The sequence below is a fragment of the Eurosta solidaginis genome, chromosome 1 (genome assembly GCF_040869045.1).
Source record: "Eurosta solidaginis isolate ZX-2024a chromosome 1, ASM4086904v1, whole genome shotgun sequence".
NCBI classification, from domain to species: Eukaryota; Metazoa; Arthropoda; class Insecta; order Diptera; family Tephritidae; genus Eurosta; species Eurosta solidaginis.
In genome coordinates, this window is record NC_090319.1 from 53368589 (window position 1) to 53395607 (window position 27019).

Below are 27019 nucleotides of genomic sequence, written 5' to 3' on the forward strand. Positions count from 1 at the left end.
AAAATTCGCATTACCCCAAGTAACTAAACAATTTATATCCGACTGGAGTACAGAACGTTCCTCAACCGACGCGTATGACTTAAAAAGTTTGACGTCATCGGCATACATTAAAATTTTAGAATATTTCATAGTTGTGGAAATATCGTTTATAAAGAGCAAAAACGGAATATGACCGAGATAGCTGCCCTGAGGCACATCAGAGGGAACATCGATGACGTTGGAACAAATGTTTTTAAAAAAGACTCTTTAAGTTCTGCCGCAAAGATAGGAGGAGATCCAGCGAGTTAGGCCATGTTGAAAGCCAAGCAATTCGAGTTTATAGACAAGTAATGAGTGGCATACTTTGTCGAATGCTTTGCTGAAATCAGTGTATATAACGTCGGTATGATGATTGTTTCCAAAGCCATTAAAGACGAGAATTGTTCAATCAAATTGGTTGTGGTTGATTTCCTTCTACAAAAGCCATGCTGAGAACTATCTACCAATATAGAAATCGAAAATGTAAGGTGATTAGTAACGATTGCTTCGAAAAGCTTAGGGATAGCGGAGAGCTTTGCAATTCCACGATAGTTTTCAATAGACGACTTGCTTCCTCTTTTATGGAGTGGGATAAGAAAAGATTCCTTCCAAGCCGTCGGGGAAATGCTATTTTTTAAAGAAAGGTTAAATAGATCAGTAAGGGGCTGGTAAATCGGGACCGTATTTGAAGGATTCTTTTAGGGTCTTTAGATGTAATAGAACATCTTCACGCAACAAATGTGGAGCATATATTGAGTTACTAGAATGGAGCTCATATGGATAATTTGTAGGTGATGAATCAACCACAGCAGAGTAATTAGAGTGAAAGAATTGAGCGAAGAAGTTTGCAATATCTTGATTGTCGCTGGAAATGCTATTTCTAAACTTCATAACAGAGGGAAACCCCGTAGTTCTGCGCTTAGAATTTACGAAATCATAAAATATTTCGGGTTGCAAATAATGTTTCTTTTGATTTTACATATATATGTAAACTTTTTAACACTTTTTATTAAGTTCAAAATACTTATGACGGAAAATAGCGTACACACAGTACTCAGATTTCGGTTTTCTTATATAATTTGAATAAACATGATTTTTTATTTTTTAAAGCTTTTAGCTCTTTAGTAAACCAGGTTGCACTTTAAAACCAAAAAAATGTCTGTGGTGAGGCGGCTCAGAGAAAGGGGTAAGCCATAGAGTGTCGATTTTCGTTGTTTGTGCACGAATTGTTTTAGGACCTAGAAAGTAGTGAATGCCAAGTGGTGTCTATGCTGATGATTAGCTGTCGGATCTAGCAAAATATATGTAGCTGGGTTTGTTTGCGTTGAAACGCACGATCCCTTACTTAAATAAGGCCACCTTCCAACGAACGAGTACCGCTGGCACTGTTTGACATGGACTAAACAAATTATTCAGTTTTCTTTTAGGCTAACGTTCGTTGTGGTGCTGTCGAGGTGCAATTGGCAAACGCTGCGTTCTCTGATAAAGGGCCGTACATTGGTCGTACATTGGTCAAGCCGATTATCTTTTATGGAGTTCCGGTATGGAGGGCAGCATTAAATACTTCTACCCGGAGCTCGGTTCAACCGGCTTGCAGCGGCGTCTTTCATGTGGACGTTGCCGTTATTAAGGATGCGGTATATAGGCTGCTATCCGCCTCTTTAATATTAAGGAATGAAATAACTACTCTGTCATGCGATGTTTGGGATTACTTTCCCTCACTAGCAGTTACAAAAATATGGGTTGCATAGCATAAGGGTATGAATACCAGTTATCATGTTGGAACTGATTGTGGCTGCCAGTAGACACTTTGACATTTCGCTGGCTTTTTGCTTTCTGGTTTTGGAGTGAGGGACCTCGAGTCAGCATAGAAAGCGTTGCGCTGACCCCACCTCTTTTGATTCCAAGCGTTAGGCAAATTCATTAGTTGCAAAGTTGATGCATATCTAAAACTTGTTTTGGAGGAAACCCGTTTTCGACGTTAGTCGTCTTCAATGTTACTTTTCGTTCAATACGAATTACGCTGTGAAAGACCATACATCTTCCGGAGAACTATTCTCACAAATACTCTAAATGGCATATTCTGTAGACGGCGCACATGATTCGGCGATATATATTAGGAAGTTTATAATACGCTTCTTATGAGCTTGAGTTTTGCTCTTCAAGAAAGGAACCTAGTTTTAATTTATATGTTTTCTAGAAAATACTACTATACGCACTACTATGAGGCTAAGGGGTTTAGGGGCCTCCATCCACGTCGTTTCGTTCCATATGAGGGCGGCAGGTGTCAGTGACTAAGAACAGTTCACCCTCCAATTCAATGTTTTTTGTGGACCGTGTCCTTTGGACGATTTGTAGCAGATGAACTGAAAAACTTTAACACTAAGGAAGGATTAGAAAGTTATGCCGCTGGCGTCGCAAGCCGGGGAAGAGGAAATCTCTATCAGCGATGATTCCGACGCGGATACCGATGATACTGTGCAGTCAGTGCAATTGGTAAAAGCGCGGTCTGCCAACTCGGACAAAGAACTAACGTAAGGACGGGAACGAGGCAGGGAGTTAAGGAGAACCCCTCTCACAATATCCGGCGGAATTAAGAATGATGCAGCGGTTGGGTAATTAGTCGACCTAACCAGCCGCGAAAGCGAGCGTTGGTACGTGGAAGAATATCGAAGAGAGTTCAACCGCATCGGGGAGAAAGAAGCCGCAAGAGCAAGAGACAGGCAACGGATGAACTCGATAAGCCTCCCTTTAAAAGGAAGAAGGGGGAGGGCAAACGCCCAGTCCCAGAAACAGGAGGGGAGCTAGCAGGAATCAAAGGAACCACAACTCTAAACCTGCAAAGCAGAGCGAAGAGTTGTCAGATCTCTAGGCAGCTATTAAGCTAGGTCCTAGAAAGCTTCTAGTATTTACCAAGAGGACGGAGTTATTCTATTACATAAGTCCTGGTGATCGGTTAGTTAAACCTAATTTTTCTTGGTTGGATATAAAACATATCGTTAGCTTAATGTGAAAATGTGCTAAGTCACTTTTTTTGAAAAATTGTATTTTGATGCAGTTTTAAAATTGAATTCAAAATACAACGACCACAAAAAAAAATATTGTTATAATTAATTTTTACGTGCTGTGGGCAATGATGTGTAAATGTACTAAGTCGTCAGCTGTTCAAAAAAAAATGTGCTAAGTCAACCAGTCAATAATATCAATCTGAATTACTAGTCATTTCCTTGTGCGCGCATTTTGTTTACTTTAAAATTCAGTCTAAAAGTACATGCTTTGTTGGTATGGTTACTAACGATAAAGACACTCACCGAAGGCTTTGGGCCGATGTTGATGGTCCTTTGCCGGATATAGTTCCGGTACGTTCCGGTAACAAAGCACTATTAAGTTACTAGCCCGACCATCTCGGGAACGATTTATATGACCATATTAAACCTTCCAGGCCATCCCGCCCTCCCCACCCCCTAGCTCCATGAGGAACTTGGGGTCGCCAGAGCATCGGCTGTCAATGAAACATGATTCGCCACGGGTAGGTGAGGTTGGCAATTGGGTTGGAGAAGCTATATATTGCGTTGGCAACCCCTTGAGAGGGTTGCGAACACAACCCCTTGAAATTGGATTCACCCAATTCAGACATGCATTTAGTGTTTGATAAATGCTTTGCGCTGACTTTTATCTACTTCAATTTTGACATGTCGATAACTACATGCTTTCTTACAGACTAGTTAAAAATAGAAAACAATTCATGCTTAAACTTATATAAGCTGTTACTAAAATTAATAACACTACTGAATCTATTTGCTATGTAGATGTATAGTCCTAGTTATAGGTTCACTCATAGCATAATTCGTTTTATGAGTTATTTCGATAAATAAAACAGGCCTACAAACTTCAACCATTATTCAGACCCAGAAACCAGACTTTATATTTCCGAAGGTTTATGATGCGCTGAATCCAAATCTGGCCTTGCTCTATCAGCTCTGGTTTTTGAGATATCCTAACCTAAAAGTACAAAAAACACCGTTTTTGCCCATATTTGAGGTTATGCAGCCTTGCAGATGTTTTCTTTCACCAAAATTAAAGGATGGCATCTTTAAGTAAAAGTCTTCTTCTTTCAAATGGCGTTGAGTTTGCTCAAATATCATTTTCTTTCGCTGAGATATCGCATTTTGAAATATTCATGTTTCTAAATTTCCCTACACCTGAAAATCGATAGAGATAACATAGACATGACATAGTCGATTACTAATTTTCTTGAATTGAGTTTTATTTTTCTTAAAATTTGATCTCACACCATAAGTTTGCGGGACAGCGTTTACTCGCATATTTTTCCTAAAATAAGTCTTATTTATCTAGATATCTCCCACCACAAGTGTGCTAACCAACTTAACTCTTAACCCATCAACTACCGTATCGCCTAACCACTAGAAACCACACCACAAAATTTCAAAATACGATATCTTAGCGAAAAAAATGATATTTGAGCATACCCAACGCCATTTGAAAGAACAAGACTTGTATTCAAAGATGCCATCCTTTAATATTGGTGAAAGAAAACATTTGCAAGGCTGCATAACATCAAATATGGACAAAAAAAGTGTTTTTTGCACTACTAGATTAGGATATCTCGAAAACCAGAGCTGATAGAGCAATTTTGAGTTTATTACATTATAGGCAAGCATGAGTGAGATAAAAGTTCTTCTGTCATGCAAAGCCTGAAGTCCAAGCAATTTGCGCCTGCTGGTATGTGATGGGAGGCCGTCTGGCCAGTGAAGCATACGTAAAGCAATATTTGTAAACAATTTTTGAACTCCCTCAATTTTATAGGAGTTACATTTGTAGAAAGGATTCCATATTATTCAAGACCACTTCTGACCAAGGATATATAAAGTTCCTTCAACGTCATAAAGTCACTGGTGTTACGTCTACCGAACCCAACCATTGCAACAAATTTTGAAACAATGAAATCAATGTTACTAGAAAAAGAGAGTATTGAGTCAAAAATTACACCCAACTGTTCACTCTCTTGACAACGATTAAGAGATTTAGCATTTGGTTTGTAGATAAAGTATGTGGCAGTTTTTTTTTGGAGTAAGACACAACACAGTATTTGTTTGAATTTAAAATAAATTATTGTCTGTGCACCATCCGCCAAAAGATTCCAGATCAGAACCGTTAGAAATAGTTTGACAATTAAATAGTATTTTTTTTTGTCAAATATATAGTTTTAGTGTCATATTTCAATCATTAAAGGGGATGAGTGATGGGAAAACATATTGAGTAAAAAGTGCTAAGTCAGAAGAAAAAATTAGTTTTGAGTGCGGAAATTGTGCTAAGTCATAAAATAGCTGCTGGGTTGGCATACATGATTTTTATTTATCTTTTTCAAAGCTTTTACACTCAAAAGCATTGCAATTAAGGTATCCTCATTCACAGTTTTGAAAAAAGAAGGTTATTTCAAAAATTATTCAGTTTTTTTCGTCTCCTGTAAATTCGTAAAAGTTGACTTAGCACATTTTCACATTAAGCTAACGAATATTACTTCCGGTATATTCGTTATAGAAGGAAATATGGTGTTCTAATAATAAATTTAGGAAAACGCATGAGACCATTTTTGGCTAAGTCGAGGGTTAATTAAAAAAAACATACAGCCTTGAATGCTTTTAGCATAGCTCTTACCTGATTTGTGCTCTTTCAACGCGCGATAGAGATCCGTTTCTTGTAAAGTCTTTTTACGTCCCTTAAAGAACATCGGCAAAACGAAACTGAAAATAAAAATTAAATTGCAACGTTGAAATTTTTGCATCTGGCAGGAAATTGTCCCACGTGGATGGTGGCTGTTGAGAATCAAATCTGTGGAAATTTGTCTGAAGCGGTCACTAATTGACCAAAAATGTGTAATCAGTGGCATGCCTTATGTTACCCACATCCTATTCCTACTTCGATAGAGGAAGACATCCCTCAAGATGTGCACCACGACTCTCTGCGAAAAAGACCCTATGAGTTGGAGTCGATGCATATCCATTTTTTGCTGTCTTGAGAATTCCTACCGTGGATCCCTCCCATGTCTATTTGAAGCATTTATGTATTTCTGCTCATTGCAAATACAATAAATTTCCGGAGTATATTTCTTCTTCCTTTTTTGAAGGTGGGCGAACAACTAACATCAAATTTGATGGCTTGGCAAACCCTTTGATTGTGTTTCTGCCATGAAATGATTCTCATCAAGAAAGTAATCTGCCTTATCAGATGCGTTCGAAGTCGACCAAAAACGTGTAGGATGACCTATTAATGGAAACAATTAGAAACAGCACACCACATACTGGAAGGGAAGGGGTCTTAATCTACCCGGATAAGTATCGTGAAAAAATATTAATATTATAATTTTGAAAGATATAGAGGATCATACTTAACATTCAACTTGGCTACTTGCGGCATATTTCGTATTATTTTAATGGCGGAAGGTTTCAAGACCGTCATGCAGATACGATAATGGCGACCTGGTTAATGACGCACAGAGTTTAAGTTGTGTGCTCCTCTTTGAAAGCTAGCGAGTGAGAAGACGAATCCGATACCCCGCTCGCCGATGATGGAAACCACATTTCGGCACGAATCATGACGAAGTGAGAATGGCGTATGCCGGCTAAAAAACACAAGACGCCAAGTTATGACGGAATACCCGCCGGGCTGTTCAAACACCTATTTTTTTTAAACGCATTATTTTCATTGTGTTTCCGCACTATCTCAGCATAAATCGATGCCTGTGAGGAATATCGCATTATCTCAGCTGCCAGATCGAAAACGCCCATCTCAGAATTTGTTTGAAGAAATCCCTATCTTAAAACTGGTATCATAAACAACACTGGGTTGGTCCCCATACAAAAAAAAAAAAACAGTTCCTAATGTCCGCCCTAAATTTAAAGATTATGTTGAAAGTGTTTCGGAATTTTTTTTTTTTATTTTTTTTTTGATCCTTCCCTTCGGAGTACAGCCGAAAAGGTTTTTTCGCTGTAACTTGGTTATTTGACGTCCGTCATTATTTTGGCCTTGAGAAGTTTCACATTTCCGTTTAATGTCCTGTTAAGCTATCAAGTCGTTTTCACATGACTAGGTCAGCTAACAAAGGAAGAAAGAAGATCAAAAATTGTGACATCTATTGGAGTGGCCATACGAATAAGCGCAGTTTCGGCGTCGGATTCGTGGTGGGAGAGAGACTTTGTCGCCAAGTGCTGGCGTTCACGCCTGTGGACGAGCGTTTCGCCGTTTCCGAATAAAAACAAAAATTTTTAATATATCATTCATCTGCGCCCATGCGCCGACAGAGGAGAAAGACGATGAGGTGAAAACACTTTTTATGAACAATTAGAACGCACTGCCCCCGCCATGATATAAAAGTCGTGCTTGGCGACTTTAACGCCAGGGTGGGAAAGAAGGTATTTTTGGCCCTACAGTAGGAAAGTTCAGCCTACACAAAGAAACTTCTCCTAACGGACTGAGGCTGATTGACTTTGTCGGTGCTCGAAGCATGGTCATATCCAGCACGAGGTTCATGCATAAAAAGATACATCAAGCTACATGGCTGTCTCCTGATCGAAATACTCGCAATCAGATCGATCACGTTGTGATAGACGGACGGCATGCCTCCAGTGTTTTAGATGTGTGCACGATCCGAGGACATAACATCGACTCGGACCATTATCTCGTTGCAGCCAAAATACACACCCGCCTCAACGTGGCTAAAACCAAGGAACAAAAAACACAAGGAAAGCTAGACGTCAATCACAGCAGACTGCCAATGATTTCGCAACTCGACTCTCACACCTGCTCTGAGAGCACAACTCTCCCTGAAGGAATACAGGAGCAGTGGGAGCATATCTCCAAAGCACTTCGTACTGCCGCCGAGGAAAAAATTGGTTACCGACGGCCACGAAAAAACAACTGGTACGATGAAGAATGCCGCGTTGCAACCGAAAGAAAAGATGCTGCCTACAGGGCTACGTTAAAAGCGAGCGCGACAAGAGGAGTGTGTGAACGCTATCGTGAGTTGAAAAGGGAAGCGAGACGCCTTTTCAGGAAGAAAAAAGCAGAAGCACAAAGGCGTGAGTGCGAGGAGCTTGAGCTAGCCACCAGGAATAACGCCCGAAAATTTTACCAAAAAATACGGCGACAGACGGAAGATTTTAAGACCGGGGCAAACTCCTGTAGGAACGAAAACGGCGACCTGGTAACTGATGTCCAGAGAGTGCTTAGATTATGGAGAGAACACTTCTCTGCTCTCCTAAATGGAGGCAGCAATTCACCGCGCAGAGATGAAGAACCCGATCCCTCAACCGATGATGATGGAATATATTTCCCCCACCATATTATGACGAAGTTAGAATAGCAATAACCAGATTAAAAAACAACAAGGCCGTGGGCGCTGATGGATTGCCTGCGGAGCTATTCAAGTGCGGCGGCGAGGAGTTGGTAAGGCGCATGCAGCAGCTTCTTAGCAAAATATGGGCGGACGAGGGCATGCCCGACGGTTGAAATCTAAGTGTTCTTTGCCCAGTCCACAAGAAGGGGGATACTGCAAAATGCACCAACTATCGTGGAATCAGCCTTCTTAATATCGCATATAAGGTCCTTTCAAGTGTATTGTGCGAAAGATTGAAGCCCACCGTGAACCGGCTGATTGGACCTTATCAGTGCGGCTTCAGACCTGGTAAATCTACCATCGCCCAGATTTTTACAATGCGCCAAATCTTGGAAAAAACCCGTGAAAAGAGAAGCGACACCCATCACCTATTCGTCGACTTTAAAGCCACCTTCGACAGCACGAAAAGGAGCTGCCTATATGCCGATATGTCTGACTTTGGTTTCCGCGCAAAACTTATACGGCTGTGCAAAATGGCGTTGAGCAACACCATCAGCTCAGTCAGAATTGGAAAGGACCTCTCCGTGCCGTTCGAAACTAAAGGAGGTTTCAGACAGGGTGACCCCCTATCGTGCGATTTTTTAATTTGATGCTGGAGAAAATTATACTAGCTGCAGAACTTAGCCGCACTCTAACAATATTCTATAAAAGCGTGCAATTACTGGCATATGCTGATGACATTGATATCATCGGCCTAAACACCCGCGCTGTTAGTTCTGTTTACTCCAAACTGGAAAAAGAAGCGGTAAAGATGGGTTTGATGGTGAAAGAGGACAAAACGAAGTACCTGCTGTCATCGAGCAAATAGTCAACGCATACGCGCCTTGGCAACCACGCTACTGTTGGCAGCCATAATTTCGAAATAGTAAAAGACTTTGTTTATTTGCTACTTTGGACTAGGTAGGCAATTGAAAAGTAAAGTCCTCTCTCGGCGAACGAAAATCATACTCTAAAAGTCACTTATCGTACCCGTCCTGCTATATGGGGCAGAAGCATGGACCATGACAACCGCAGAACAAGCGGCTTTGGGAGTGTTCGAGAGAAAAGTTCTTCGAAAGATTTATGGACCTCTACGCGTTGGCGATGGCGAGTACCGAAGAAGATTTAATGATGAGCTGTACCAGCTATACGCAGACACCATCATAGTCCAGCGAATTAAAACGCAGCGGCTGCGCTGGCTAGGCCATGTTATGCGAATGAAAGATGACGCTCCGCCCAAAAAAGTGTTTCTATCGGAACCCGCCTATGGAAGCAGAGGTAGAGGGCGGCCCCCACTCCGTTGGAAGGACCAGGTGGAAAACGATTTAAACTCCCTTGGTGTGACCAAATGGCGCCGGTTGGCGGAGCGACTGGCGCGCCTTGTTGGACGGCCATAACCGTTTAGACGGTTAAGCGCCAATTAAGTAAGTAAGTAAGTAACTTTTGTACTTTTTTCGTACGGAATAAAAACAGAAGGAGTAAAATGTAAGCAAAAAATGTGTGCGGACGCGATCTGTAAATCCTGCCAAAATTCAACATACAGCACTTCTTGAAATTTTATATAGAAATGAAGTACGTTGAGTCAGTGAGGTGAGCTAACCAAATTTTGCCATAACAGTCGCCCATTGGAAGCACCAAGCCAACTGTCTCTCCCAACTCAGCGAAGGTCTTCTTTTTCCTCTGTTTGCAAACTGCCGGAGCGTATTCGTTCATCCGCATAACATGACCTAGGTAACGAAGTTTTCTGTTTTTATGCGCTGCACTATCGTCATATCTGCGAAAAGCTCATATAGCTAATCATTATACCTCCTTCGATACTCGCCGTCAACATCACGGATAGGCCTATAAATCTTCCGGAGAACTTTTCTCTCGAATACACCAAGAGCCATCTCATCTTCTTTCGACACCTTCCATGATTCCGATGACAAGTATGATGAGTGACTTGTACAGCGAGAATTTTGTTCGTCGAGAGAGAATTTTACTTTTCAATTGCTTAAGGAAGCACTTGTTGGCAAGAGTTATTGATTTCTAGGCCGACATTGTTTTTGCTTTTAATGCTGCTTCCCAAATAGACGAAATCCTTCACAGTCTCGAATTTATATCCGTCTGCCGGAGCGTGTTTTTCATCGTTGGCAATCGGGGTAAAGGGTTCGTCTTCCCCCACACTATGTACGTTAGTTACCAGGTCGCCATTATCGTTTCTACAGGTATTCGCCCCGGTCTTGAAATATGTATAGTAAACCGAAAATAATAATAATAATGTTTTTTCGCAATAAACACCACAATGTGGTGTGCTTATGGGAGCATTAATTAGTCATCCTACACGTTTTAGGCCGACTCATTGTGCATCTGATAAGGCAGATAACTTTTTTCCTGAGAAACGTTTCATGGCAAAAACACAATCGAAGGGATTGCAAAGCCACCAAATCAATTTGATGTTACTTGTTCGCCCACTTTCAAGAAGGAAGAAAAAAATACTCCGAAAATATAATTTTTACTACGGCGTAGTCGTTTACTCAGGTAATAGTTTGTAATAAATCGAAAAACTTCAAAAGCGCTACGTCATCAAACTTTTTTTTTCAAATTCGATTACAAATACAACAATTCCGGAATCCCAGATCTTGACTCATTCGTTTACGATACCGAAGTGACTGGGCTTCATATGAAAGTGCAAAGTTTCATATGAAATTCAGGCACTTTTATTTGAATCGAATTTACATGTGAGGCATATGAAATGCAGAGCTGTAAAAAGATTGAATCAATTGAGTGTGCATTCTCTCAGCATTCTTTTAAAAAAAATTAGATTTATTGGTTGCATATTATAAATCTCCATTCCTGAATGGCTCAAAATACCTTAACTCAAATCTAAAGTGTGTGTGTTATTGAGTGGTAAAATATAATTCAATATAGAGTGGGAATTTAGGAACCATTCCGAATCTTTAATGAATGTAAACTTGAAATGAACACTTTTTTTCCATTCAGTACTAAATACTTTTTCCCTGGGTTCTTTTTTTGTATACTTTCATTGCCATCAGATATGTTAAATCAATTTAGGAGTTGGGTGGAAAAAAAGGCGTAAAATTTATCAATAGAAATAATAGCCCCTTCTAATTATTCAAGTATAATATTTAAGAATTCATGAGCTTAACACCGGCTTATAATAATTGAATATTCAATCATTATTTTTGAAAAGAAAGAAAAATTTACTGGCATACTACGGTTTTAACATTTCGAAAACTGCCACATAATCATCATCAGTAAATTTCGAATGTTATCAAAGGCTGCACTGATATTCGAACCGCGAATCACACGGTGAAACTGCAGTTGACTTAAATCGTGGCGGAACGATACGGGACAGCTGAATATAAACTTTTTTTATTTGATTTGATACATCAACTTCCGATGCGGCACGATTTTGACATTTGTCCATCAGATTTACAAAAACAAAGTATATTGAACTTTTATTTATGTTTGTAGGTATGTCACCATGCTGCCACCTTGTATCGTTCCGCCATGCCTTAAATCATCGAAATAAGCCATTAAATGTTTCTTTCTTTTCAATTTCTCTTTATACTTCGCAAAGACCATTGTTTACTATATAGTTTGGCAGCTTAAGTAGAGGTTATGTTGCGAATAGAGTGGAAGGCAGTGGACTAGGCAGCCGAATGTCATATAATGAAGGAATGGTGCTCGGAGTTTATTCAAAGTTAAAAAAAAAATGATAAAAGCTTTAATAAAAATAAAACTATTGTTTTATTAACAACAAAAACGCCTTATATATTCTATGTACATAAATTGGTAAGGATTATCTCACTTTAAAATTTGAGTTAAATAATCTAAAGTTTTTGTTTGAAACTGAGTCGAGAACTGTGCGTGTGAATGTGCGAATTTTCACCGATCAGCTGTTAATTGCGCTACTTGGTAAAATTTACAATGGCAAAGACAATCTATTGCTTTCTTGCTATATGTATGTCAAAATGGTTCTATATGTCCTACTTATTTTGCTATTGTAGTAAAATGGATATTGTAAATGAACACATTGTGCATTGACCAAATAGAGTAAATTGTGGATATTTTTTGCCGATAATATAACAAAAACAGATACTTGAGTTTAAGTCGTTTAAATTTAAATACATCAAAGTACATAGGTCTATTGGCGATTTCGTTGGAGCTTCCTAATTCCGAGAATTTCGATATATATATGTCTAATTGCATGGCACCGTCCTACAGCGATTCAGGCTTTTTCCATTCACCTGAGTCACCTTCCCAGTTTTCATTCATATGTGTCAAGAAAAAAAAATGTTTCATTGGGAGAAACTCCAACCCGAGTTATTGAGAAGGACCATTATTCTCTCTGCCTATTTGCATGACATTTGTAGGTTGAATTCTATCTTACTTGAGCAGATTTGTATTCAAAATTAATTTTCTTTGCTATCAACAAAGCTACAACTACCTATAGAGCCTACTTTAAATGACTGTAATTACAAACTATTGTGTTTAGAAGGATATTTTTCTTAGAAAATAGAGAAAAATAGTATATTGCTGTTGCAATTTGGAAACTCACAAACCATTATCTATACAGTATTTGACCATAAACCGCTAGGAAGAATATATGAAGGAACTTAAGAGCTTTTATAATATATACCTTTGCTGATTAGTACTTTTTCCTGCAAGCCTTTTATATGCCACATTGGCAACACTTATTTAGAATGATGACAATTTTCGGAACAGAGATGTTGAAATCTTTGTCATTTGGTTTTTTTATTATAAATTTTTAAGAAAATTTCAATAAGAATACTTTTCCAGTTAACTTCTTTGTGCTTTATTACCATTTAAATATCGAAAAAAACTGGTCATTACGGACAATAATTTGTGTGTAGATATTTTGAAGTGGCTTTAATTCAATGCAACCATGTGATATTTGAGCGGGTTTTGTGCATGTACGACATTTTTCATAACTGATTGGTACTAGAAAAGTGTGTGCACACTCAGCAAAGGTTGCATTCATTTGAATGCTTATTCTGTGTTGAAAAATTTTTGTGTTTCATTCAATTACTTCATTCTTTCTTCGAATGAGTTCAAGAGCGCATTCTTTTTTTCCCACTACTGAATGAAGAATAGGTTGACTTTTAAGCCACATTCCTTAACAAGGAATGAAAGAATGAAGAAACAGCATTCTTAAATCAATGATTTAAACTTTCAAATAATTGCACACCTTTACAGCTCTGATAGAATGCTATGAAAATTTGTTTTTTATATTCAAAGCGTGAACTTGTATCTGTGCCGTGCCTATTCTTCAGGGCAAAACAAAAACAAAAGTGTTATAAGTGTTTAAGGGTTGAGCAGCCGTATATATGATGAACAAGCGCTTTTGTATAAAAAAGAAATTTACATCAACAAATTGACTACTAAAAATTATTCAAAAATATTATAGCACAGAAAAAAAATGTGTATTTGTTTATTAAGAAAATTAAAATTACCTACTCGAGCCATTTAAGGGTTTGACCTCGGAATTTGAGATAAGACTTGGAAACTTGCATACCCCTTTATTTTCACATTATAATATCGATTTAAAATTTTAAAATATGGGTGTGGCTCCGCCCTTTTTAAACTTTTTACTACAATTCCGTAGGTGTAACTCCGGTAATAATTCACGTATTGGGGAAAAAATGGTGGAGATCATCTGGATGCCTTATTAATGACTGAGTGAAGTTGTTTAACGATATATTAAAACTTTTGAGATTTTTGAACTTTTAAAAATTTTATTTTTATTTTTTAAATTAAAAAAAAATGTCGGTGTAAATAAAATTTTGTACATGTACCAATTTTTGCTTCAATATAAAAAATTTTGAGCAGCACTGGTTATAAGTCTTAAATAAAAGGTCCTAATACAGCAACTAGTATCTTATAATTAGGCCTTATTTATGCCTTATTTTATTTGGTCCGCAAAAGCGTCTAACATGTACATACCTTGTTAGACCAAAATGAATGGGCTACAAAATTGCATGTTGAAACAAATTCGAAACAACAAATTTTAAAATTTCATGCAGATTTTTAAAAAATCTCTCGAATTTTATGAGAGCTTGAAATTTAAATTGCTTTGCGATTATTGCCTAAAAAATATATAGTATATTTTTAACATACTTTTACTAAGTTGATGAAAGTTTGCATGGAATTTCTACTTACCATAACGTAACTGTAGATATTGGATTGGCACGTTCCTGCGGATTTTGGGGCAGTTCGTCTGCTTTAAGAGTCTGCATTGTGACATTTGTTTTTTTATATATTAATTATTCCTTATAACTATGGTGATTAATACTTTTTGCTTAATTAAGTTGCAATTGTATCATGTAAACATACATATGCACACAACTGGAAGCTGCATAAAATAATAGAACAAAGAAATAACACAGCCCCACAGAAAAAAGTGGGATGTTCAACGGAGGAGACAGGTCAATTCTTATGGATTTTTGATCGCTGAACACGTATCCGTTTCAGAATTCAAAAGTTAGCTCTTGTTTTTTATTTTCTAACCTCAAAAAACTCCTGTTTTTCGAGCTAAGTTTTGAATTCTGACAACGGATTCGTGTTCAGCGAAAAATCCATAAGAATTGACCTGTCTCCTCCGTTGAACATCCCACATTTTTTTTTCTGTGGGGCTGTGTAATATACTCAGACTCGTTGGTATTAACATGAATTATCTAAGAAGCCAGATAACATACAGAAAGGTAAAGGAATATTTCTACATGCAAGTAGATACAGTTAAGTATATATTTGTACAAGGCTTTTCCTTGTGTAAAATTTTCACAGCACTTAAAAGAATACAGTATGTCACAAAATCGCTGCTTTGAGGCCATTACTTTTCGAAATAATTTATTTTTTTAACGATATGCAGTCGATCCGATAAACTAATGTTGTGTGTAAGTGAAAACGAATCTTTTAAACTCATAGTACCAGTGGCATATTTATATATGATTTTTTGCTATCGAATAAAGCCGCCTAACACATAAGTTGCGTTCCAATGAAGCGTGATCCAGATACGAATAGAAATTTAACATGCAAATGCAACAACAACGCTGTGATCCTGATATCTATCTGGATCAATTTTTGACAGTATACCCTCTGTAATTGGTAGCACTTACAGACATATGCACTAGGTTATCCAATATGTTATATATTTATTCCTCTCGAAAACTTATAAATTTTCACTTTAAGTCCGAAAACAAATTATTAAGATCATAAAATAATTACATTACTTTAATTTGAAATCATGATAGAAAAACTATAAACTTTATTTGAAAAACACAACAACCGCAACATAATGTGCAATTGATTTTTGCACAAAGCTCCTGACAGAAGTAAACTTTTTTATATCAGCCTTGGGACGATAGTTGGTTAGATGAAAACGCTGCCTTTGGACCTCTCCCGATATTTTTGGACCCCCTTAGTTAGGCGTTAGTACTTTAGCTTTTTTTAAGTGCAAAATCCCATAAAATTTAAATCGATAATATATCGCCTTTCTGGCATGGTTTAAAGAAGTAATAATACGAATTAGTTTGATAATTTGTTTCAACTTTTTAAGTAAAATTTTATGGAACATTTCGGGCAAAAAGGTTGAAAATAACAGGCACCCTATTATGTGTACACATTCATTGACCCTTCAAAAAACGCGAGTACTCTATGAATAATGTAAGGAATACTCCTTTGGGAGTATAGGACTGCTCCAAATCTAATCTGTATTCATACAAAAAATGTGCTTCAATTAACATTGCGATGTCCTAGGAGAGGAGTAGGTGATCCCACTCTCACTTTGTTTGTGAGTATTCCATAGAGTACATACGTGAGAGTACTTTCCAAAGTACTTTCACTGTAGTACTCCATGGAGCACCCACAGAGGATCATATGCCAAAGTACTAAAGAGGAATTGTGTCGGAAAGAAGTATCGAAGTGAATTTAATTTAAAATGAAAGTAAATGAAGAGGGGCAATACAACTTTTATATTTTATACTACGAATATTCTTATGTTATTTAGCATTTGCGTGAATAAAGAAACTAATATTTCTCTATACATACTTTAGTATGTACCCTGCAAAAATTGTTGGATTACGTGTTCCATTTTCTTCATGTTGGAGTATTCTAACAACACTCCTTTGCAATGCGTTTGCGGACCACCATCAGCCGATCATTGCTCGTTTTTTAACGACCGTGATCACAACACGATGACGAACGAACAGAGTTGCCAAAAGTAAAAAAAATAAGTGATGGTAAAATTTTACTATGGCAACTCTTATAAAATGCAACAGCGCACTGGTTTTATGTATACATACTATAGTATAGAGAAATATTAGTTTCTTTATTCACGCAAATGCTAAATAACATAAGAATACCCTGCGAAAATTGTTGGATTACGTGTTCCATTTTCTTCATGTTGGAGTACTCTAACAATACTCCTTTTCTTAACGGCAGTGATCACGACACGATGACGATCGAACAGAGTTGCCAAAAGTAAAATATTGCATGCAAATAACTAATAATAAAATTTACTTTGGCAACTCTGATAAAATGCTACAGCGCACTGGTTTTATGTATACATATTATATTAGTTTCTTTATTCACGCAAATGCTAAATAACATAAGAATATTCGTAGTATAAAATATAAAAGTTGTATTGCTCCTCTTCATTTGCTTTCATTTTAAATTAAATTCACTTCGATAATTCTTTCCGACACAATTCCTCTTTAGTACTTTGGCATATGATCCTCTGTGGGTGCTCCATGGAGTACAACAGTGAAAGTACTTTGGAAAGTACTCTCACGTATGTACTCTATGGAATACTCACAAACAAAGCGAGAGTGGGATCACCTACTCCTCTCCTAGGACATCGCAATGTTAATTGGAGCACATTTTTTGTATGAATACAGATTAGTTTTGGAATACTCCTATACTCCCAAAGGAGTATTCCTTACATTATTTATGGAGTACTCGCGTTTTTGAAGGGTATACATAAAGCCAGTGCGCTGTTGCATTTTATCAGAGTTGCCAAAGTAAAATTTTATTACTAGTTATTTGCATGCAATATTTTACTTTTGGCAACTCTGTTCGATCGTCATCGTGTCGTGATCACTGTCGGTAAAAAACGAGCAATGATCGGCTTATGGTGGTCCGCAAACGCATTGCAAAGGAGTATTGTTAGAGTACTCCAACATGAAGAAAATGGAACACGTAATCCAACAATTTTTGCAGGGGAGTGCTGCCAACTCTCATAGTACTGATCCTGATCGTTCCAATGAGATTTGATCGTGATCCAGAGCTCGATGACTCAATGGAACGCTGCTATAGTGTAGCTGCCGGCAGATTTGATAAAAACTACTAAATACGTACTTACATTGTGTATAAATGATATTGCAAATTCGAAATTGCCCTTAATGCTATTTATTTCACTGGTAGTTATATCAGGTACTAAATCGCATTCGCTATAAACGCTGCTTTCATATTGAAAAGTGAAACATTTAATCGGTTGTTTGAAGATAGTTCATTTATACGTTAGGGTGTCTGGAGAAAAAATGTGTTTGGATTTTTGATCTCATCGAATAGCGAAAAAAACGAATATACAAAATATTATGCCAATCTATAAAGATTTAGACATAGCGCAAAGAACTTGAAATCTTAGAAAGGGCGAATTTTAACAGTTCTAGTGTTCATATTCCTTTAACCTAGAAACGTTTATTCCTTTTTAAAGCAATTTTTATGTCTTTAATTCCTTGCTTTTTTAAAATGACTACAATGTTAGAAATCCCACAATTAATAAGTGAGCTTCTGTAGCACTGTTCACTTGGTTTCAGTTTTTTGACACTGAGACCAGGCTTTTATACTCAGCTGAGCAGAGCTCACAGAGTACATTAAGTTTGTTCACATAACGGTAAAACGCAACGTCCTAAACTAATCGAGATAGATATAGACTTCTTTCTATATATCAAAATGATCTGGGAGAAAAAAGAAATTCCTTCAGCCATGTCCGTCCGTCTGTCCGTAAACACGAAAACTTGAGTAAATTTTGAGATATCTTAATGAAATTTGGTATGTAAGTTCCTGGGCACTCATTTCAGATCGCTATTTGAAATGAACGAAATCGGACTATAATATCGCCCACTTTTTCGATATCGAAAATTTCGAAAAGCGAAAAAGTGCGATAATTCATTAACAAAGACGGATTCAGCGATGAAACTTGGTAGGTAGGTTGACTTATGACGCGGAATAGAAAACTAGTAAAATTTTGTACAATTGGCGTGGCACCGCCCACTTTTAAAAGAAGGTAATTTAAAAGTGTTGCACGCTGTAATTTGGCAGTCGTTGAAGATATCACTATGAAATTTGGCAGGAACGTTACCCCTATGACTGTATGTGTGCTAAATAAAAATTAGCAAAATCGGATGACGAAGATGCCCACTTAAAAAAAAAAAAAATTGTTTAAGTAAAATTTTTACTAAAAATTTAATATAAGTAAATTATCTCAACATTCAACTCCAGTAATGATATGGTGCAATAAAATACAAAAATAAAAGAAAATTTCAAAACGGACGTGACTCCGCCCTTCTTCATTTAATTTGTCTAGAATACTTTTAATGCCATAAGTCGAACAAAAATTTACCAATCCTTGTAAATTTGGTAAGGGCATAGCTTCTATGCCGGGAACTGTTTTCTGTGAAAACGGGCGAAATTGGTTTGAAGCCACGCCCAGCCTTTATACACAGTCGACAGTCTTTCATTCCGCTCGGCCTTTAACACGATAACTTGAGCAAAAATCAATATATCTTTACTATACTTCGTTCACGTATTTATCTGAATTCACTTTATATTGGTATTAAAAATGTGCGAAATGCGCCTATGACCACGCCCAAATACGCAAAAAGGGATGAAACATGGTGATTGGATTGGTTTTTTGACGCAAAATATAACTTTGGAAAAAACTTTGTAAAATGGGTGTGACACCTACCATATTAAGTAGAAGAAAATAAAACAGTTCTGAAGGGCGAAATCAAAAGCCCTTGGAATCATGGCAGGAATACTGTTCGTGGTATTACATATTTAAATAAATTAGCGGTACCCGACAGATGATGTTCTGGATCACCCTTGTCCACATTTTGGTCGATATCTCAAAGACGCCTTCACATATATAACTAAGGGTCACTCCCTTTAAACACCGTCATTAATACCTTTAATTTGATACCCATAACGTACAAACACATTATAGAGTCACCCTTGGTCCACCTTTATGGCGTTATCTCGAAAAGGCGTCCACTCCCTTTTAAAATACTCTTTACTACCTTCCATTTCATACCCATGTCATACAAACACATTCCAGGGTTACCCTAGGTTCAGTTTCCTACCTGGTGATTTTCGCTTATTTTGTCTCCAAAGCTCTCAGCTGAGTATGTAATGCTCTTAACCTTCCTTACTTGTTCATTACAAGTTTAACTCAATTTGACAGTTTGCCTAAGCTTATATTTATCATGAAAAAAAATAATAATTTAAGCGTGGTGGCCTCTCGACACTGCTTTGGCACACTCACTGCAAAGAAAATCTTCTCAGTGAAAATTCGTCTGCCTTGCAGCTGCCGTTTGGCAATTGACAGAAAAGAACTAGTGTCAAATGCATTTAAGAAGCCTTGGCATTGTTTGTCGCCTCTCAAGTAAAGAGGTGTTCGGAGACTGGGAATAGCATTTGGGTTGTTGGGTCGTTCAAAAAAAAAAAGAACTGTTAAACGGTTAGAAATTTGAGCCTAGATCTGAACTTTTTTTACTACATATATATATGACCAAACCGTCAGCCCAATTTAGAGCTTCTCCAACCCAATTGTCAACCTTACCTACCCGTGGCGAATCCTGTTGCTTTCTCATGTGGTCATAGTACATCGTTCCCGAGATGGTCGGGCTGTACCTTAATGGTACTTGTTACCGGACGTACCGGATCTGCATCGGGAAAAGAACCATCAACATCGATAGCACTCCCCAAACCTTTGCATTTGGATGTTAATTTTTTTCAGAATTAGATTCGATTATATTCAATTACAATTATAAAATTGATATATACTTCAATCATATGGTCTGTGAAATCCGTAATTACTTGAAGGCTGGAAGTTGTATATTTCTTGTAAAACTAATTGCCATAAAAACACCGTGTTACTTATACCAAAAAACTTATATGTCCTAGATCTAACCATGTAACTATTTCCAATTTTAAACTTTGTGACACCCACCCGACTGTTTTTCAACACCGTACGCACTTGGAACTCTATACCAGTTGCTACAAGAAACTGCATAAACCAAAGGAATTATAAACAAATTATTTATATGGAACTATTTTTCATAAAAAACGATCTGAGTTCGTCACCTATTGAATATTTATGTATATAGTATGTTGTTCCCATTGTGAATTCATACAAGTGGCGAATGTTTGAAAAAAAACGTTCACAATAGTAAACAGCCTCGACACCTGTTCAATCGCTGTTCGATTACTTAAATTATTTGCCATTTTTTGTTAACGACTGGCATTAGGGTGGGTCGATTTGTATGGACGAAAGTTAACCGATGTCGCACCATCGATTTTTCGGTAGGATTTGTGCTCAGGAAAAAAAAGTTCCACTATGCATACCCAAAAAAATAATTTTCGAGCCTGCGAAATTTAATTTTTTTTACTTTTTTTCGACTTTGATTTTTAAGGTTTTTTTCATGACCTACTAAAAAAATTTTGATATGTATACCCTGTCCGACCCAAAAATGTCCGCTAAAAACGTTGTCGATAACAGTTTAAAAAAAAACAAGCAAAGGTGTCTAAGTTCGGGTGTAACCGACCATTATATAGTCGGTGTCAGCTTCAATTTCACATTTCATTTCAGATAAATTACTTTTCCACATACCACGTGGCACCGCCCGTTTAAAAAAAATGTCTCCCCCTTTGCTCTTACAATAAAACTTGATAAGTGAAATATCATTGATTCAAAACTATTTTTTGCTAAGTTGTAGCTTATTATTTTCGTCTACGACCCTTTTTAAAATCTTTTATATAAAAGTGGGCGTGGTCTTTAGCCGACCTCGTCCATTTTTTCTAGAATATTTCTTGCTATAGGGAAAATTTGTGTACCCAATTTTATTAAGATCCGTTAATTTTTCTTCGAGTTATGGCTCCCGAAACATAGAAAATTGCTTAGTCATAAAAAGGGTGGTGCACGCCCATTTTTTTAAATTTGAAGTTTTTCCTATTTATTGTTATAAATCCACTTGGGAAATGAAATACCATTGTTATAAAGCTCTTTATTGCAAAAGTGGGCGTGGTCCTTAACCGATTTCGAATTTCGTTAATTTTTCTTCAAAGCATTCCCTATAGTAAAGGCAACATCTCTGCCGAATTTTGTTGCGATAGGTGTAACGATTTTCGATTTATGCTTAATAATATTTGTAAATTTGATTTTGCCACAAGTGGGCGGTGCCACGCCCATTTAAAATTTTTTTTTTAAGTTTTTATCAATAGTCTCAATATCAGTCCACATGTCAAATTTCAGCATTCTTGTATTATTTACTAAATAATCAGGTTTTTCGTGTTTTCCAAAATGTTATATATATAAAAAGTGGCCGTGGTTATCAGCCGATTTCGCTCATTTTCTATACCAATCTATTCTGGGTCCAGATAAGCTCATGTTTTGTGAAGATATCCCAATATTTACTCAAAATATCGTGTTAACGGACAGGCGGACGGACGGACATGACTCAATCAAATTATTTTTCGATACTGATGATTTTGATATATGGAAGTCTATATCTATCTCGATTCCTTCATACCTGTACAACCAACCGTTATACAATCAAAGTTACTATACTCTGTGTGCAAAGCGCGCTCAGTATAAAAATATTTTTTGGGTCGGACAGGGTAGACATGAAAATTTTAAAATCAAATGAAAATTTTTGTAGTAGATAACGAAAAAAAACTGTATAATTTTCATGTATATCCTGTCCGACCCAAAAAAAAATATATATTTTTTAAAAACTGTTATCGACAACGTTTTTAGCAGACATTTTTGGGTCGGACAGGGTATACATACATATGAACAATTTTTAGTAGGTCATGAAAAAAACCTTACAAATCAAAGTCGAAAAGAAGTAAAAAAAGTGAAATTTCGCAGGCTCGAAAATTATTTTTTTGGGTATGCGTAGTGGAACTTTTTTCCTGAGCCCAAATCCTTTCGAAAAATCGATGACGCGATATCGGTTAATAAATCGATCCCGTCTAACTGGCATAGTGAATTATTTACATAATTTAAAATTCTTGCTTCACTGGCTGATCATATCTTATTTAGTAGCTAGATTTTAGAAATTAAAGTCAATATTTCGTCTGACTTTCTGTATACACAATTGAAAGAAAAGCTGATTTGAAACACAAATGGGCGATTTATTCAATTTAATAACGGCTGGCAAAAAACAAACTTTACCGCCATTCTCTGGCCATTCGCGACAGCCATTCTCCCTGTCATCTATTATTTGACAGGTAGGTATGGCAATGGAGGAATAAAAAGATTTTTCACTTGTATGAATTCACAATGAAAAAAACGTTCACAATAGTAAACAGCCTCGATCACCTGTTCAATAGATGTTCGATTACTGAAATCATTTACCAAAAGTATTTTTCAACCATAAACGACTGGTATATTGCATTATTATACTCAGTTGAGCAGAGCTCACAGCATTGTGAATGATGATTAAGTGTGTTATCTTATCTGTCAACTGCCTGACAGGCTGTCAATATGGCTACTTTTCAGCGTTTTGACAGGCTGTTCAATATGGCGGCGCCCATCTTCAGCGGGTGATAGAAAGAGATACAGAATGAGACAGCGATAGTCAATTACAAATCAGGTGATCCAATCACTTTGGAATTTTTACGTTTATGCAGAAGATATCACACTTCGTCATCATTCACAATGGCTCACAGAGTATATTAACTTTGATTGGATAACGGTTGGTTGTACAGGTATAAAGGAATCGAGATAGATATAGAATTCCATATATCAAATTCATCAGTATCGAAAAATAATTTGATTGAGCCATGTCCGTCCGTCCGTCCGTTAACACGATAACTTGAGTAAATTTTGAGGTATCTTGATGAAATTTGGTATGTAGGTTCCTGGGCACTCATCTCAGATCGTTATTTAAAATGAACGATATCGTACTATAACCACGCCCACTTTTTCGATATCGAAAATTTCGAAAAATCGAAAAAGTGCGATAATTCATTACCAAATACGGATAAAGCGATGAAACTTGGTAGGTGAGTTGAACTTATGACGCAGAATAGAAAACTAGTAAAATTTTGGACAATGGGCGTGGCACCGCCCACTTTTAATAGAAGGTAATTTAGAAGTTTTGCAAGCTGTAATTTGCAATCGTTGAAGATATAATGATGAAATTTGGCAGGAACGTTACTTATATTACTATATGTATGCTTAATAAAAATTAGCAAAATCGGAGAATGACCACGCCCACTTTTTAAAAAAAAATTGTTTAAAGTCAAATTTTAAAAGAAAAGTTAATATCTTTACAGTATATAAGTAAATTATGTCAACATTCAACTCCAGTAATGACATGGTGCAACAAAATACAAAAATAAAGAAAAATTTTCAAAATAGGCGTGGCTTCGTCCTTTTTCATTTCATTTGTCTAGGATACTTTTAATGCCATATGTCGAACAAAACATTACCAATCCTTTGGTAGAGGCTTAGATTCTAGTGCGATAACTGTTTTCTGTGAAAAAGGGCGAAATCGGTTGAAGCCCCGCCCAGTTTTTATACACCGTCGACCGTCTGTCCTTCCGCTCGGCCGTTAACACGATAACTTAAGCAAAAATCGCTATATCTTTACTAAACTCAGTTCACGTACTTATCTGAACTCACTTTATATTGGTGTAAAAAATGGCCGAAATCCGACTGTGACCACGCCCACTTTTACGATATCGAAAATTACTAAAAATGAAAAAAATGCCATAATAATATACCAAATACGAAAAAAGGGATGAAGCATGGTAATTGGATTGGTCTATTGACGCAAAATATAACTTTAGAAAAAAACTTTGTAAAATGGGTGTGATACCTACCATTAAGTAGAAGAAAATGAAAAAGTTTTGCAGGGCGAAATGAAAAGCCCTTGGAATCTTGGAAGGATAACTGTTCGTGGTATTACATATATAAATAAATTAGCGGTACCCGACAGATGATGTTCTGGGTCACCCTTTTAGTCGATATCTCGAAAACGCCTTCACATATACAACTACCACCACTCCCTTTTAAAACCCTCATTAATACCTTTAATTTGATACCCATTTCGTACAAACACATTATAGAGTCACCCCTGGTCCACTTTTATGGCGATATCTCGAAAAGGCGTAAACCTATAGAACTAAGGTCCACTCCGTTTTAAAATACTCATCAACACATTTCGTTTGATACCCATATTGTACAAACGCATTTTAGAGTCACCCCTGGTCTACCTTTATGGCGATATCTCGAAAAGGCGTCCACCTATAGAACTAAGGCCCACGCCCTTTTAAAATACTCATTAACACCTTTCATTTGATACCCATATCGTACAAGCAAATTCTAGAGTCACCCCTGGTCCACCTTTATGGCGATATCTCGAAAAGGTGTCCACCTATAGAACTAAGGTCCACGCCCTTTTAAAATACTCATTAACACCTTTCATTTGAAACCCATATCGTACAAACAAATTCTAGAGTCAGCCCTGGTCCACCGTTATGGCGATATCCCTAAATGGCGTCCATATATAGAACTATGGCCCACTCCTTCTTAAAATACTCTTTAATACCTTCCATTTGATACACATGTCATACAAACACATTCCAGGGTTACCCAAGGTTCATTTTACTACGAGGTGATTTCCCCTTATTTTGTCCGTTCGGTTACACACGAACTTAGCCTTCCTTACTTGTTTTTGAATAAAATTTAAAAAAAAATTACAGTAAGGTAAATTGAGAGGTTTCAAATTTAGTTGAAAAAAGTCTCAAAAAGTATTTAAATGAATGGCTTAAAATTTAAGCTCACATTTTTAACAGTGTGCCGAAGTGCTGGTGTTGAATCGGCCAAATTATAAATATATTTAAGTTGTATGCATGACGCGATTTAACAATAAAAAGTTTTCAAAGTACATATGTATAAGTAAGGGAGTCTCCGTTCGGGTAAACCGTTTATTTAGTTTTAGTTCTTTGACACTAAGTATTATCAAAATGAGGTGTGTTTATTAACGGATTTAACACTCTTTTATTATAAATATTTCTTGTTATAGGGAAAATAAGTTTACCGAATTGTTTCACGATAGGTCAGTGGTCTAACCCTGATGCCTTTTGATAAGAGAAAAGAATTAATTATTTTTTGTTTGAAGCATTCACTTGGGCAATTGAGAAGAGTCTTGTATTCTAGAGTTGTCACGAATATTCGGCAACTATTCGGTATTCGGCCTATTCGGCCACTTTTCTGCTATTCGGTATTCGGCCGAATAGTACGTATTATTCGGCCGAATACCAAATACCAAATCATGTAAAAAAGACACGTTATATTACTCAAAATTATGTATTTATTCCCAAATTACAACACTTTAGTATTTAAAATTCATCAGTGGTAAGTTATGATGGATAAAACAAGCTTTTCAGCATTTTTGGGTAGCAAACGATTACGCTTTTCATCGCAAATGTTACCAGCCTCAGAAAATAACCTCTCACTATACACGCTACTTCCAGGAGAAGAAAGATAAACTTTAGGAAATTTCGAAAGGTTTGGGTATTGTTTTTCGCTTACAACCACCACTTGTAAGGATCGGCCTTCCGATCTAGGCGAATAAAAATCCAACTCGTTTGCGACAGCATTCTTTTCCACATCCTCCTCATCATTAGCATTTCGCATATTATGTGTAGCGACTTACTCAAAGCAGTTCCAGAAACTGTCGTGTATTTCAGTAGTCATATCATTTTCATTCAAGTTTCTTTTCTTATGAACTGGAGAAGAATCGTCATCGGTACTATTAGATTCATCACAACTACTATTCATCATAACTAACTCGCCCCGACAAGCATGTATTTCGTGCCGAATATTCGGCGCTTCGGCCGACAGCGTTGCCGAATATTCGGTATTCGGCCAATTCACTATTCGTGGCATCTCTATTGTATTCATTGTAAAGTTTTAAGTTTTAAGCCGGAGTCATTGGTGCCGTATGTCGTATCGCTGTATCCGTATCCCTAACGTAATCAGCTGTTTATCGTTACTACGGTAAACCAAAACCCAATTGGTTGGCTACGATACGGTTACGACCTTAGCGGCACCAATAATCGATTGCATTGATTCTCATAAGGTTGGTCGAATCAGCTGTTAAAAGGTTACCGATACGGTTACCGATAAAGCACCAATGTCTCTAGCTTTAAGTTGTTCTTATGGCTTATAATATAAAGTTGGATCAAAACATAGCACATACGATGAATACGAGACCTTGCAAATTGCATAACTATTTTAAATCGGTATTTACACTAGTTGCGATTTAAGCATGACAAATATGACAC

At 37.0% G+C, this 27019-nt stretch overlaps 1 protein-coding gene across 15 annotated transcripts in view; it reads right to left on the bottom strand.

The window, feature by feature from the left end:
- Positions 1–27019, bottom strand: part of LOC137253330 (probable multidrug resistance-associated protein lethal(2)03659) — a 46509-nt gene that overhangs the window by 18783 nt on the left and 707 nt on the right. For 5 of the 15 annotated variants that reach the window (XM_067790080.1, XM_067790170.1, XM_067790179.1 and 2 more), the window contains exons 2-3: positions 26268–26623; positions 5698–5783 (exon numbers count right to left, since the gene is read on the bottom strand). In XM_067790080.1, the coding sequence (XP_067646181.1) occupies positions 5698–5783; positions 26268–26362 (181 nt within the window). In that variant the 5' untranslated portion in view covers positions 26363–26623. Of the gene's footprint in view, positions 1–5697; positions 5784–10929; positions 10949–14599; positions 14793–15135; positions 15348–17798; positions 17840–26267; positions 26624–27019 lie in introns of those variants that run through there. The other 10 variants (XM_067790095.1, XM_067790200.1, XM_067790103.1 and 7 more) reach the window with 9 other exon arrangements.